Source organism: Protopterus annectens, chromosome 17.part0, assembly GCF_019279795.1.
Source record: "Protopterus annectens isolate FY-2018-M chromosome 17.part0, PAN1.0, whole genome shotgun sequence".
In the NCBI taxonomy this organism is placed as follows: domain Eukaryota; kingdom Metazoa; phylum Chordata; order Ceratodontiformes; family Protopteridae; genus Protopterus; species Protopterus annectens.
Genome location: NC_056751.1, coordinates 85,512,249 through 85,525,050, shown reverse-complemented (window position 1 = coordinate 85,525,050; position 12,802 = coordinate 85,512,249). Strand labels below are relative to the sequence as shown.

The 12,802-nt window shown below is 44.2% G+C and overlaps 1 protein-coding gene across 1 annotated transcript in view; it reads right to left on the bottom strand.

Annotated features, from left to right (window-relative positions):
* The window catches only part of LOC122791689 (glyoxylate reductase/hydroxypyruvate reductase-like), a 348,466-nt gene that overhangs the window by 58,427 nt on the left and 277,237 nt on the right, over nt 1-12,802 (bottom strand). Inside the window, exon 8 of the mRNA XM_044059582.1 lies at nt 10,550-10,680. Within this exon, the coding sequence (XP_043915517.1) occupies nt 10,550-10,680 (131 nt within the window). The remainder of the gene's footprint in view (nt 1-10,549; nt 10,681-12,802) is intronic.

Below are 12,802 nucleotides of genomic sequence, written 5' to 3'. Positions count from 1 at the left end.
TCTGGAACAAGCTTCCAGTTCACATAAAACAGAGCTCCTCCCTGACCCTCTTCAAACACATCCTAGGTCAATGAATAGGTGACTGCAAATTCACTCCTGGTGTGATTCCATGTCCCTTGGACACAGGAAGTCAGTAGCAACTACCATAGACCCTTACCTCTGGGAACTTTACTCACCTAACCACCGACAACTGGGGCAACTCAGAATAAATATAGCTAGGCTTGCAAGGGCTCTAGAGCATTTAGCCTAGTACCCTTTTATGAACCTGTAAAATGCTTTGTAACCCCTTGAAAGATGGACAGAACCAATCTGTCTGAAGTTAATTGATAAACTAGAAGAGAAAGGGAATATTTCTGAGATACAGGAACCGGAGAAAGGCGGAGATAGAATAGGCTGGGAAGAGGAGGCAGACAGGCATAAAGCAGGTTTAAAACCTATGGAACTCTGCTGAAATTTTTCCCAAAACTGTCTTCTAGGAGATCTCTTACTCTTTTGAGAGGACTTTAGACCCTTACAAAAAAAAAAAAAAAAAAAAAAAAAAAAGACCAGCCTTGGAAGGATAATTTCTTGGAAATTTCGGATCAGAAGAAAGAAATATTTAAGGTACTGCATGATCTTACCCTTCTCCTGAAAGGCCTTTAAAAGCTTTGCAGCTGCAGAAGTAAAAAGATGCTTACTATCCAAAGGACAGTCAAGCAGTTTAGCTTTGACATCTTCAAGTAAAGGCTGAAATCTAAGCCAGGAAAATCTAAGTAGAACCAAACCAGTGGCCACAGCCCTTGAACAGCCATCTTCAAAATAACTACACTTCATAGAAAGCCCACTCATTTTTGAAGCAGAATTAAGATGACAATGCAAAAGACAATTTCTGAATCATCAAAATCAGTCAACCCCTTACCTAGGGTAACCAGAAAAGGCAAAAGATAGCTACCTGATCATACGAGTGTGTTAATTAACTCTAAATGCTGAAGTGGCAAAAGTATAAACCATTTTGCCATATCTACTAATGGCTCTGCTATATTTATCACACATAAAACATTACAAGAAGAAAGGAGCTTAGAATGCTTCTCTTTGGAAAGAGTAATCACAGATGGATCAGAAGTAGGGCTCTTGTATAATGACTGATTTGGCACCTTGTTATAACCCCCCATTAGGTTTTTAGAAGCTGAGACTATGAATTAAGGGAAGCAACAGAAATAAAGTATCCAATAAGGATTCTAAAACAGGAGAAATAGCCAAAGGCTTAGGCACACTGATTTCCAACAGAGTGTAATACCTTTTTCTGGATATCAGACAATTGACAGACCTACACCTGAAAATGGTACATTAAATGATAATGGTGTCCCCACCCATCAGTGAATAACACTGCAACAGTGACTTTGGGAGGACATTTATAACTCTGCAATTCCAAACCAAACCAAAATACTCTTGGCAGAGTGTATACATGTATTTTTTTTCCTGCAGATTTTTTTCCACTGTTGGCAGGTATTACACCAACTCTGACACTATATCATATCAAGGGGCTTAATAAACAACAGATAAACAGAAAATGTGGTCTACAACCTGCAATCTCTACACTGCACAGTGAATTCTCTGAAAACTGTGCATTGGATATTGAACAGATAATGTGCATCTGACTTTTTAATATGCACTTTTCTAACTTCTTAAGAATCAGGCTGACACAGGACAATTCTAAGAATCAAGCTTCCTTGAATATGTGTGAGTGTATGACAAGCTTCCTTGAATATGTGCGAGTGTATGACAAGCTTCCTTGAATATGTGCGAGTGTATGACAAGCTTCCTTGAATATGTGCGAGTGTATGACAAGCTTCCTTGAATATGTGCGAGTGTATGACAAGCTTCCTTGAATATGTGCAAGTGTATGACAAGCTTCCTTGAATATGTGCAAGTGTATGACACAAATCCTGATGAATAAAGGAAAGTGAGAAGAATGGCTGTTCATGTTGACATTTAAGTGCTTTAATAGATGCAAGAGTATCATGTACATGAAACAGACCATTGTATTCAGCTGATCAATCAGAGAAATGTGTTATGGAAAGAGCAGACAAAAACTCTTAGGACAATCCTTTTTGGTAAGGACTAATAATGCCATTTTTCCTCCATTTGTGAATAATGTAGTTACCTCACAGTAGGCAGGCTTTAGTTCTATGCTAATAAAAATGCTTGCATTTCCTGCTATTTGACAGAGAATCAGTATGTAATGTGCCTGCTTAATAGCTATGTGAAAATGCTGCCTAATATCTGTGTAAAAATAAAGTTGCTGTTTTTACTGAAGAATGTTCTGACTATACTGCTTGCCTAACGTGCACTGCATGGCATGCTTATTATGAAGCTACCTCATTAACATTTGAAAGCCTATATGACATCTACCACTTGAGAAGATACAAGTTGACATGAGTCAGATTTGTGTCGCCCATACTATAAGATGCACAGTTTTCAAACTGGGATGTAAAACTTTGCCTTCCTGTGGGAGCGACCTTCATCAGAAGTGAAATCTATGACTACTACCAGAAAACTTACTAATGCTGAGGGAGATCCAGCAAACCGTGCTACTCCTGAGGACTAAAAGAATAAAATTGCTTTATATACTGAAACAATAGTTCTGTTGAAATCTGTCATTATCAAACAATTACCCAGTTAGCCTACGGTGGTAAAAGTGTTTCACTCCCAGATGTGCAAACACTGCAGCTAAACATCTGGTAACTACTTTGGGAGTGTGGGTGGCCCTGATGACAGTCCTGAAAATGGGATAATTCACATCTCTGTTTTTTAATATAACCCATTTCAAGATCACATATTTGGTTAGGTTAATCATTCTTGATGAAATGACTGTTGCCTGATAAAAAGCCTGGATATTGAAGGAAACTTGAAATACTGCTTGTGAATAGTTCTCAGCAGGATACAAAGATTGCTCTGACTAATCAGCATACACTTTCTTTTTTACTATAAATTCGTATTTATTTCATATATCTATATATACATTGCCCAATGAAGGGAAAAGCAGGATTTGTTTCAATGTTTTGGGGGATAAGAATACATCTGATGAACACACAATATAATATATAAAAATAAGTCACAAAGCGGAATCTACTGTATAAGCTTCAACTAAAAATTCTGTGCTCAAAGTCCCATCAACTTATTTGCCAAGCCTGATTTGATGGTTTCATACTCTTAGAAGTAGATTTACTACACAAAACTCCCCTTTTGTTTTATTTTACTACTTTTCACTAAACCATCTAGTTTTCTAGTGGTTTTCTGTATTTGTTTTCTTCAAGGTATTTTACTATTGTATTGTTTCAGAGACAGTAAGATTTTTGTTATTGTTAGAAAAGATATTGTCTGCTCTGCACTCTAATCTGTACAGACACACCTGCCACTCAAGTCCCATGAAAAAGCAGCCATCTTTTAATAGGTTTACCTGGAGTGAATCAGTTCTCTGCCCAACTTAAGTAAATTTTAACATTTCAGGGACAACGGTTACTATAGGGTTGTTTCCTTTAGGTCACTGTCATTTCAGAGTCATAAATTAGTAAACACTTTGTATATCCTTGAAGGGTTCTACTTCAAAACATTGAATTCCCCATAACATTGAAACTCAAAACACTGAGATCATAACATCGAAAACCAAAAACACTGAAAACTCACATCAAAAACACAAAATACTGAAACTTTGCAACACAGCATCCCATAACATTGAAAACTACAACACACAAGTGAACATCCCCTTCACCTATAACACCAAACAAACACTTTTTACTATGTTTCTGCAGGGGGTAATCCCCCCCTTCACCCCAGGCTCTGCCCCCCACACCCCCCATAAATTAAATATACCAACTCTGAAATTGCACCACAGTGGAAAAAAGTTAATTTCCTAATCCCACTGTATCGTGATCACCATACAAAATGTCTAAATCACTTACCTGTATGGCCTAAAAACACGTATGGATTGGCAACATAAACACTTTCTCCCCTACTCACTTCTCCCGGCACCTCTTAGAACACAAACTTAACTTCCATAAAAGCAAAACATCCATCACTTAAGACCAATATTTACCAAATTACCTGATAAATTTTCAAAACACAACATTAAACAACCTACAAAGCCGCAAAACACACCAACCGCCATGTTATTTCACAGAAAAACTACATCGTAAAGTGATACCACAACATTAACAAATTACACTATAACATTTACATGTTTGATGCTACACTACTCAATGTTATACATTTGCAGTGTTACAAACTTTGATGTTTTGGGTTTTCAGTGTTATGGTCTCAGTGTTTTGAGTTTCAATGTTATGGGAATTCGATGTTTTGAAGTAGAACCCCTTGGAGATATAAAAAGAAGTTATGTACTCACCATAACGTTCCATCTGAGTAGGTAACTTAATTTGTCAGCAACCTGTGGGTATCGGATCTGACCTGGCAGCTTTCCAAGCTAGAGATCAGAGCTCCAAGCTCCTCCCCCTTACCCATAATACCCTGCTACCTCCTTCCAATCCTCAAATCGCGTTTTCCCACCTATATAACCACAAAACAACAACCTGAAGAATCCTAACCTAAGGATTAACAAAGGACCTGATAAACCATTCTAGGGTCCAGGTAATCAAAGAACCGGGTTAGGTGGAAGGAGGGAGGGTCGGTTGCTGACAAATGAAGTTACCTACTCAGATGGAACGTTATGGTGAGTACATAACTTCTTTATCTGAAGTAGGTAACTTCATTTGATCATCAACCTGTGGGACAGAGTCCCCAGCTACCAAAAACTTGGGAGGTCCTCAAGGAAGGATATTCCGGAGCACTGCAGAGCCAAAGGCCGTCCTATCTCTAGACACTAAATCCAATTTATAGTAAGAGATAAAGGTATGATAGGATGCCCAAGTAGCCGCAGAGCAAATGTCATCCAAGGGAATCCTCAACCAGAATGCAGCAGAAGTAGCCATAGAGTGGGTAGAATGAGCATGAACCCCTGTAGGCTCCGGCTGGCCAGATAGTTTGTATGTGAGCAGAATGCAATTCGAAATCCATCTGGCCAGAGTTACCTTCGACACAGGCTTAACTAAGAAGGGTTTTGCAAAGGAAACAAAGAGCTGATCAGACTTGCGGAATGCAGCTGTTCTGCGTAAATACAAACGTAATTGTCTATGAACATCTAACAAATGAAGTTTGTACTCCCCTTTGTTTTGACAGTTAAGGAAAAAAACTGGGAGATTAACGGACTGATCGATGTTCACCTCGGAGGCCACTTTAGGTAGAAAGGATGGGTTAGTCCTGAGAGAGACCCTGTCCTTATGGAAAACAAGATATGGGGCTTTAATACAGAGGGCCTGAAGTTCCAATATCCTTCTAGCTGAGGTAATCACAACTAAAAAGACAGTTTTCCAGAACAAGAATTTCAAATCAACAGAAGCTGCAGGTTCAAAAGGAGGTCCAGTCAGAGCCTGAAGGACAAAAGTTAGATACCATGGAGGGACGGAGTTCCTAGTAGGAGGTCTCAAGAGGAACATACCTTTCAAAAAGGTCTTGCAAATCTTGGTGGACGCGAAGGGATTGAGATTGCCCCAATGTGAAAATGGGAGATGGCAGCCATTTGAACCTTTACAGTAGAACTGGCCCCTTTGCTGAAAAATATGAGATAGGAAATCGAGCACTGCTGGGATGGGAGCAGTGAAAGGATCCAAATTCCTATGAGATGCCCAAATGGAAAACCGCTTTCATTTACTATTGTAAACCTTCCTGGTAGACGGCTTATGGGCCGCTACCATGATAGATCTGACTGCAGACGAGATACCGTGAGTCCTAGCAACTAATGGAACTGGATCAACCAAGCTGAGAGTTTGAGATCGACCAGATTCGGGGGTATCAATCCCGAAGGTTGAGATATCAGATCTGGGATGGGATCCAAGATCCAGAGAGGAGCTATAAGATGAGACCGTAGGCACGGGAACCAGGCTTGACAAGGCCTGAATGGGGCTATGAGGATAATCTTGTTCCCCAACCAACGAGCTTTCTGTAAGAATTTTGTTATAAATGGAAGAGGAGGGTAAGCATAAAGAAGACCGGGTGGCCAAGCATGAACTAGAGCGTCTCTGGGGCTTTCTCCCAGAGGGGGAATTAGACTGAAAAACTCGCTGCACTTCGCGTTGGAAGTCGATGCGAAGAGATCGCAGCAAGGCTGACCCCACTTGCTGAAGATCTGTTTCGCTAATAAGGGATTCAGAGACCACTCATAAGGTGAGAGGATAGTTCGACTCAGTTTGTCCGCTAGGATGTTGGACCAACCCGGAATGTGCGTTGCTAACAGAAAACGGTTGGTGGATATCGCCCAGTCCCAAACTCTCATGGCCTCTCGGCAAAGAGGGTAAGACCTGGTTCCCCCTTGTTTGTTGATGTACCAGACCACTGACATGTTGTCTGAATGAATCGCAATAGTCCCTGGAGGAAGAAAGGCATGAAGGGCTTGCAACACTAGAAGCACCGCCCTCATCTCCAGAACACTGATATGCAGAATGGTCGCTGTCTGAGTCCACGTACCTTGGACAGTTCTGCCCGCGTAATGCCTCCCCACCCAAGGCGAGAAGCGTCCGTGGTCACCGTGGCTTGGGGTTGTGGCATAACAAACGGCCGACCTTCCCGAAGCTCTTGAGATTGGAGCCACCAGATGAGGGAATTTCTGCAAACTCTGCTGAAAGGAATCGGTAAGTCCAACTGGTGGTGAAGGATGGACCACTGAACCTGCAAAGTCCACTGGAGAATCCTCATGTGTAAGTGAGCTAAGGGCATGAGATTGATTGCTGCTGCCATGGACTCTAAAGCTCTCAGGACTGACTCCGCTGACGGGGAAGGTGACTGAAGAAGGGCTAAAACATGTAAGGTCAAACTGCAAAGTCTGCCTGATGTCAAGAATACCTTGGTCTGAAGCGTGTCTATTCTGGCCCCTATGAACTCCAAGACTTGAACAGGTTGAAGGGATGACTTCTTCAAATTTGTGGTGATCCCCAATTGGGACGCTAGAAGTAGGAAGCAATCCCTGGCTAAGCAGAGTAGATGCCTGGTGTGTGCGGTAAGGAGCCAGTCGGCTAGGTAAGGAAAAAAACCCTGTATTCCCTGAAGTATCAGGTGGGCCGCTACAACTGCCATGACCTTGGTAAACACCCTGGGGGCTGTGGTGATGCCAAAGGGTCGGATCCTGAACTGGTAATGACTGGTCCCTAGCCGACAGCGGAGGAACCTCCTGGATCGCCTGTCCATGAGAATGTTATAGTACGCATCCTTGAGGTCTATGGAGCACATCCAGTCCTTCACCTGCAGCAGGGGCAGAATGGACTGAAGCGTGACCATCCGGAATTTCTCCTTGGCAATGAAGAGGTTCATTGTTGAAAGGTCGAGGATCGGCCTCAAGTCCCCCGTCTTTTTTGGCACCAAAAAGAACCTGGAGTAATTGCCTAATCCGGATTGGCCTGGGGGGACGTGCTGGATGGCTCTTTTTTCTAGCAGCTTTTTTACCTCTAACGCTGCAGCCTCCCTCTGACTGGGTGGAACATCGGGGAGGCACCTCGAATGAAGAGGCAGGTTTATGGAAGGGATTGAGTAACCTCTGGGTATTATTCGAAGCACCCAGCGGTCTGTTGTGATGGACTCCCATTGGGCCAGGTGCTTCGAAAAAAAACCCCGACTGCCTCCAGAGAGGAGCAGTTGGGAACCCCTCAGGGCTGTTGCGTGGGTCGGTCAGAAAAAGGTTCCCACAACCCAAAATTTTTCGGCCCCCCTTTGCCTCTGGGCTGGCGTCCACCTTGTCCCCCTCTGCCTCTGATAGACGAAGGGTCCGGAGCGTAATGGGACTGCTGAGACTTCCGGAACCACATCTTCTTTTGTCCTCTCTGGTTCCTGGAAAAGGACTTTTGAGGAGCCGAGAAGCGGACTCAACACAGACAGCGTCTTCCCGTCTTTCTCGCTCTGAACCAATGTGTTGCAGACGGTCTTCCCAAACAGGGTAGAACCGAAGGGTGCGTTCATGAAGGACGCCTTGAAAGGTTCCGCAACATCACAAAGCCGGAGCCAGGTGTGACGCCTTAAGGTGATGCCAGACCCACTGGCTCTAGCGGCCCCCTCTGTGGCATGGGAAAGTAGCCGCATAGACGTGTTTGAAACAGATTTCAGAATGGCCATGTGAGCCGAGAAAGTCCATTTGTCCTCGGCCGACATGGACTCAGGGGGAGACTCAGCGTATTCTTTCACCAGATCCCGCTGAAGTCTAATTACATGGGCCAAATAATTCAGCGCCCTTATGGAAAGGTAGCTGAAGCAAACATCCGCTTCCCGATACGATCCATCGTCCGAAACTCCTTATCAGGGGGATGGATCGAGGAACTATCCTGGGCAAGTTCCTTCTTGGTGGCTGCCGCCAGCACCATGGCATCCACTGGGGAACCCTTACTCCAAGCCGTCCTATCCACAGGGGGACTAAGAATCCTATCTGGCCTCCTGGGGATTGGCTCTACGGTATCCGGTTCCTTCCATGCCCTGGTAGTGATGAGGTCAACCAGGGGGTCGGCCGGAGGGGACACCCAAGATGTAGATGGTCCTCCGAATGCCTCCAGGAACACCGACTCATCCGAGGAAGGTTTTTGGGCTGACAACCTCCCCTTTAGGCGAAGCATTTCCATAAGGTCTCCAAAAGAGACGTCCTCGGGGGGTGACCTGGGGGAACCTTCCCCTTCCTCCAAATGGGTGTCCTCCGTGAGGGACTCAGGGGAGTCCAAGTGCCTCCTCTTACACTTACGTTTGTGAGGGGCCTCCTCGGTGGGACTGTCCGAGGAGGGCTCACCAACAGGGTCATGTTTCACCAGCGGAATGGGCTGGGGCGTCAATGCAGGCTGCCCCTGCGACTGGATGATGGAAGACAAGTCCAGCTGCAAGGAAGTGGGGGCGGGATCCGAAGAAAGAGTAGGGGGTCTTAAACCTCTCGAGAGGACCCTCTCCACCACATCAAAAGCCGAGGGTGAACCAATCTCTCTGGGCTCCGTGGTTAACACCCACTGATCCGGCGTGGGGATCGGTGTCGGAGCCGAAGCTCATGGACCCGAGAGGGAAGTATGCTCCAACCACAACGGAGCCGAAGACACACTGGCCCCCTCGGATCCGACGCACGGCTCTCAGCTCTGAGAGCTCGGATCCAAAAGGGGATCCGACAAACTCGAGGGCATGGCCGGCGTCGAGGTAGCTATAACCATCGGCCCTGACTCAGACTCCTTGGATCCGAAACCTGATAGTGGATCAGAGAAGGAGCTATCTGGGCAAAAAGTGTGGCTGAACTCCCCCCCCCAGAGGGGGGGGGGGAGGCAGCAGCACTCCCATCTGCAGTTGGGTTTGGAGGAAACGACAAATCATCCCGTCCATATCAGCATCGAAGAGGCTACGGGTTGGACCTAGAGGTGGCTGCTGAAGCTGGCCGGGAGGGCCGCCGCGACAACCTTGAAGATGGTCGGGCCTCCTCCTCTGGGTCCGGTGAGAAGCGTGGAGAACAGAGCCAAGGGGAGGAAGGCCCAGAGACCTTCTGGGGTGAGGAGAGCAGCTTAGCAGGTGGGGCCGAGGGGGAAGAGTCGGCCCGCCGCTTGTGGCTTCTATGCCTCTCTTTCTCCCGCTCTCTCTTGTCTTTTTTAGAGTCCCTCTCTCCCTGGGAAGAAGTGGGAGGTTGAGTCCCAGCCAGGGGAGAGGGGACAGCAAGCTGAACATCCGCGGCTGTAGCCACCGAGGGAGAGGAGGAGGAAGCCGACTCCGCGGGTAAGAGACCTGCCAGAATCAGCTTATTCCTCCTATACCTCAGGGCACGGGGGTTAAAGGCTGTGCAAATTTGGCAGCCCAATGATAAATGTGGTACCCCCCAGGGAGAGGACGCACTGATTGTGGCCATCCGCTGGGGAAAGCTTATGGCCACACTCAGTGCACTTAGAAAAGATGGCCTTTGGGGCTTCAGCCTTGATTTCTGAAGTAAAACACACATGCGCCCACACAAACACCTAAGGGGAAGGATTTTAAACTACGAGGGGACTGTAAAACTCAGGAAATTATACTATCCACACACACACAAAAGCTAAGAAAGATTTTGAGAAAAAAATCTACTCACAATCGCCTAAACGCTCGGAGCTTGAGAAACTCGTGCCTGACAAAGCCACGACAAAGAAGATCTGAGGACTGGAAGGAGGTAGCAGGGTATTATGGGTAAGGGGGAGGAGCTTGGAGCTTGGATCTCTAACTTGGAAAGCTGCTGGCTCGGATCCGGGTTGGATCCAATACCCACAGGTTGATGATCAAATGAAGTTACTTACTTAAGATAATTGCTTTCAGGCAGCACATTGAGAGTTGCTAGGCAAACTTTAAAGGCTAAGCTCCTCAAACATTTCATCAGATCCTAAAGTAAGGCGAGTGACGTAAATGCACAAAACCACAAACAGGAAATCCAGTCCTTTTTCACTGAAGTAAGGTAGCTATCTGAATTCTAGTAGAGTAGTGTTTTAATTAAACTTACCACAGTTTTTGAGTGTAAGCAGAGGATGGCTAGTAGGTAGCGGTTCAGGAGTTGTAACATCTAGCCCAGCAGCTGCAATCTGACCAGTGGCTAAAGCCTGATAAAGATCATCCTGGTTCACCACAACTCCCCTAAAATGCAAAAGAAGAGAGACTCTTAGAAACAATCACACCCAAGCCAGCACTAGCACTTACAGAAAAGTTAATTATTTTGATTTATTCCAAACTAAAGCTACTCTCAGAAATATATTCAAAGTATAAACTTAACAGAAAGTTTGCAGTGACATGTAGCTAAACTTTTTGATGAGTATACTTATGCAACAATTACTAATGTACCCAAACTGTAGCAAAATTTTTTTGCTAAGCAAATTGGTGAAATATTTATGAATCTCATAATTTAGCTTAATAAATCACAACAAATCTGGCTATCTCTACTCATAAGAAAATGAAATTTGGTCCCCAAATAAAAATGTATTTACATATTCTTTAATGTATGGAATTATGTGTGCGAGTCGGAGTGGTGATGGGGTGACAGCCACAATAATAGTTAAAAGGAATGGCACAACAGGATGTTTTCTTGTAGATTTTGCTTATGAACTGTTTCATAGTAGAACAGGCACCAATGGCCACACTTCTTTGATAGCAATCTGTATGATCCATCATCCACCCATAAGGATGGCAGAATGAGGTTCATGGTTAAGATGCCCTCCCTTCTGGGAGCATGCATACACACCATGTTCACTTGATTTTATTCCTGGGTGCTCTGGTTTCTGCCTACATCCCAAAGATATCAGAGGTGAACTGTCAATGCATGGGATAAGTGTCTGTGTACACACATGCACTTACTGTGACTGGTATTCCATCTACGATCAGCTCTGTGCCTGATGAATGCCAGAATAGGCCCTGGCTCTACTATGACCCCAAAGAGTACAAAGCTGGTGACCGAAATAAATTAATGAATAGTACCATTACATGCAAATGACACTAAAACAAGGCTCCTTACTGAACTGTTGGCACTCCTTAATATCAAGGAAAAAAAAAAGACCAAAAATCCAGGAGAAGAATGAATCTCCAACTTCATCCTCTTTTTAAAACTTTATTGTAGGGGGGAAGCCCCCTCATGCAAACCCTGATGTAGGGGGGAGCTCCCAATATCCCCCAAACTTATACATACCTATTTCAGCATCACCATACATTAGAAAAAGGATAAGCAACATTACCTGATGAAAAATATGTCAATGAGTTTACTGGCACAGTAGTGTGCTGCGAGTTTTTCCAATTTATAATGGGTTTTATACGGTCAAATACATGTACAGGATAATTGTAAAGCAGTTATTATAAAGATAGTTAACCAAGCAAGGAAGACAAAATAAAATATACTGTAAAAAACATGAAAAAATGAAACCACATCTGTACAAAAAGAATGTCCATACCCCAGTGGTGAAAATAAAATAATACTTCAGGAATCATGACCAAATTTCTTCTATAATCACTTTCTTCACTCATGAAATAATAATGCACAACCACACATTCCACAGCAAAATAAACCAACAGTACTGACAGTTTTCTTGCCTTCTGTATGAAATTTAACAGCTATAAGATACATTAGGTGATGCACAGGAAGTACATTTGTTGTGGAGGAACACACCTAACGTAACAGTACATCTCTGACAGTCACTGCAGAAGTAAATTGTTAACATTTAGGTTATCTTTCCATCCCACATACTTACCTTGGCTGCAGTTACTACCGGATATTCACACAACAACAACCATCGTGTGCCAGTATACACTGATGTAAATCTGTGAACGGCTTCCTCATCAACTGAGTCTGTGCACATTAAAGCTTGTTCTTTCAACTATACTTCCCTGTCAGGGAAGAATGGATTCAGTACTTAAATAACCATTATTTCATAAACTCATGAAACAAAACAAGAAGTTATGTACTGACCATAACGTTTGATGTATGTAGTCCATCTCGCTTCACATTCTTACCCGTGGGTTCGGAGCCGAATATCGGCTCCAACTCGGCCAAACTTTTCTAGCTCGAAGTCTTCTATTGGCTGGGCTAAGCAGGTATCCCATGGTGCACTGCTCCATATCCCCAGATCTAGTCTGCTGCGAATACTCATTCATACCCCATGCATACATAATATCCAGGTAAAAAAGGATAAGTTAAAAGGTGAAGGGAACTCTGTAAATAAAAACCTAACCTCTAGATCCTCCAGGAAGGGGGAAGGTGGGAGGGTAAGTAAGA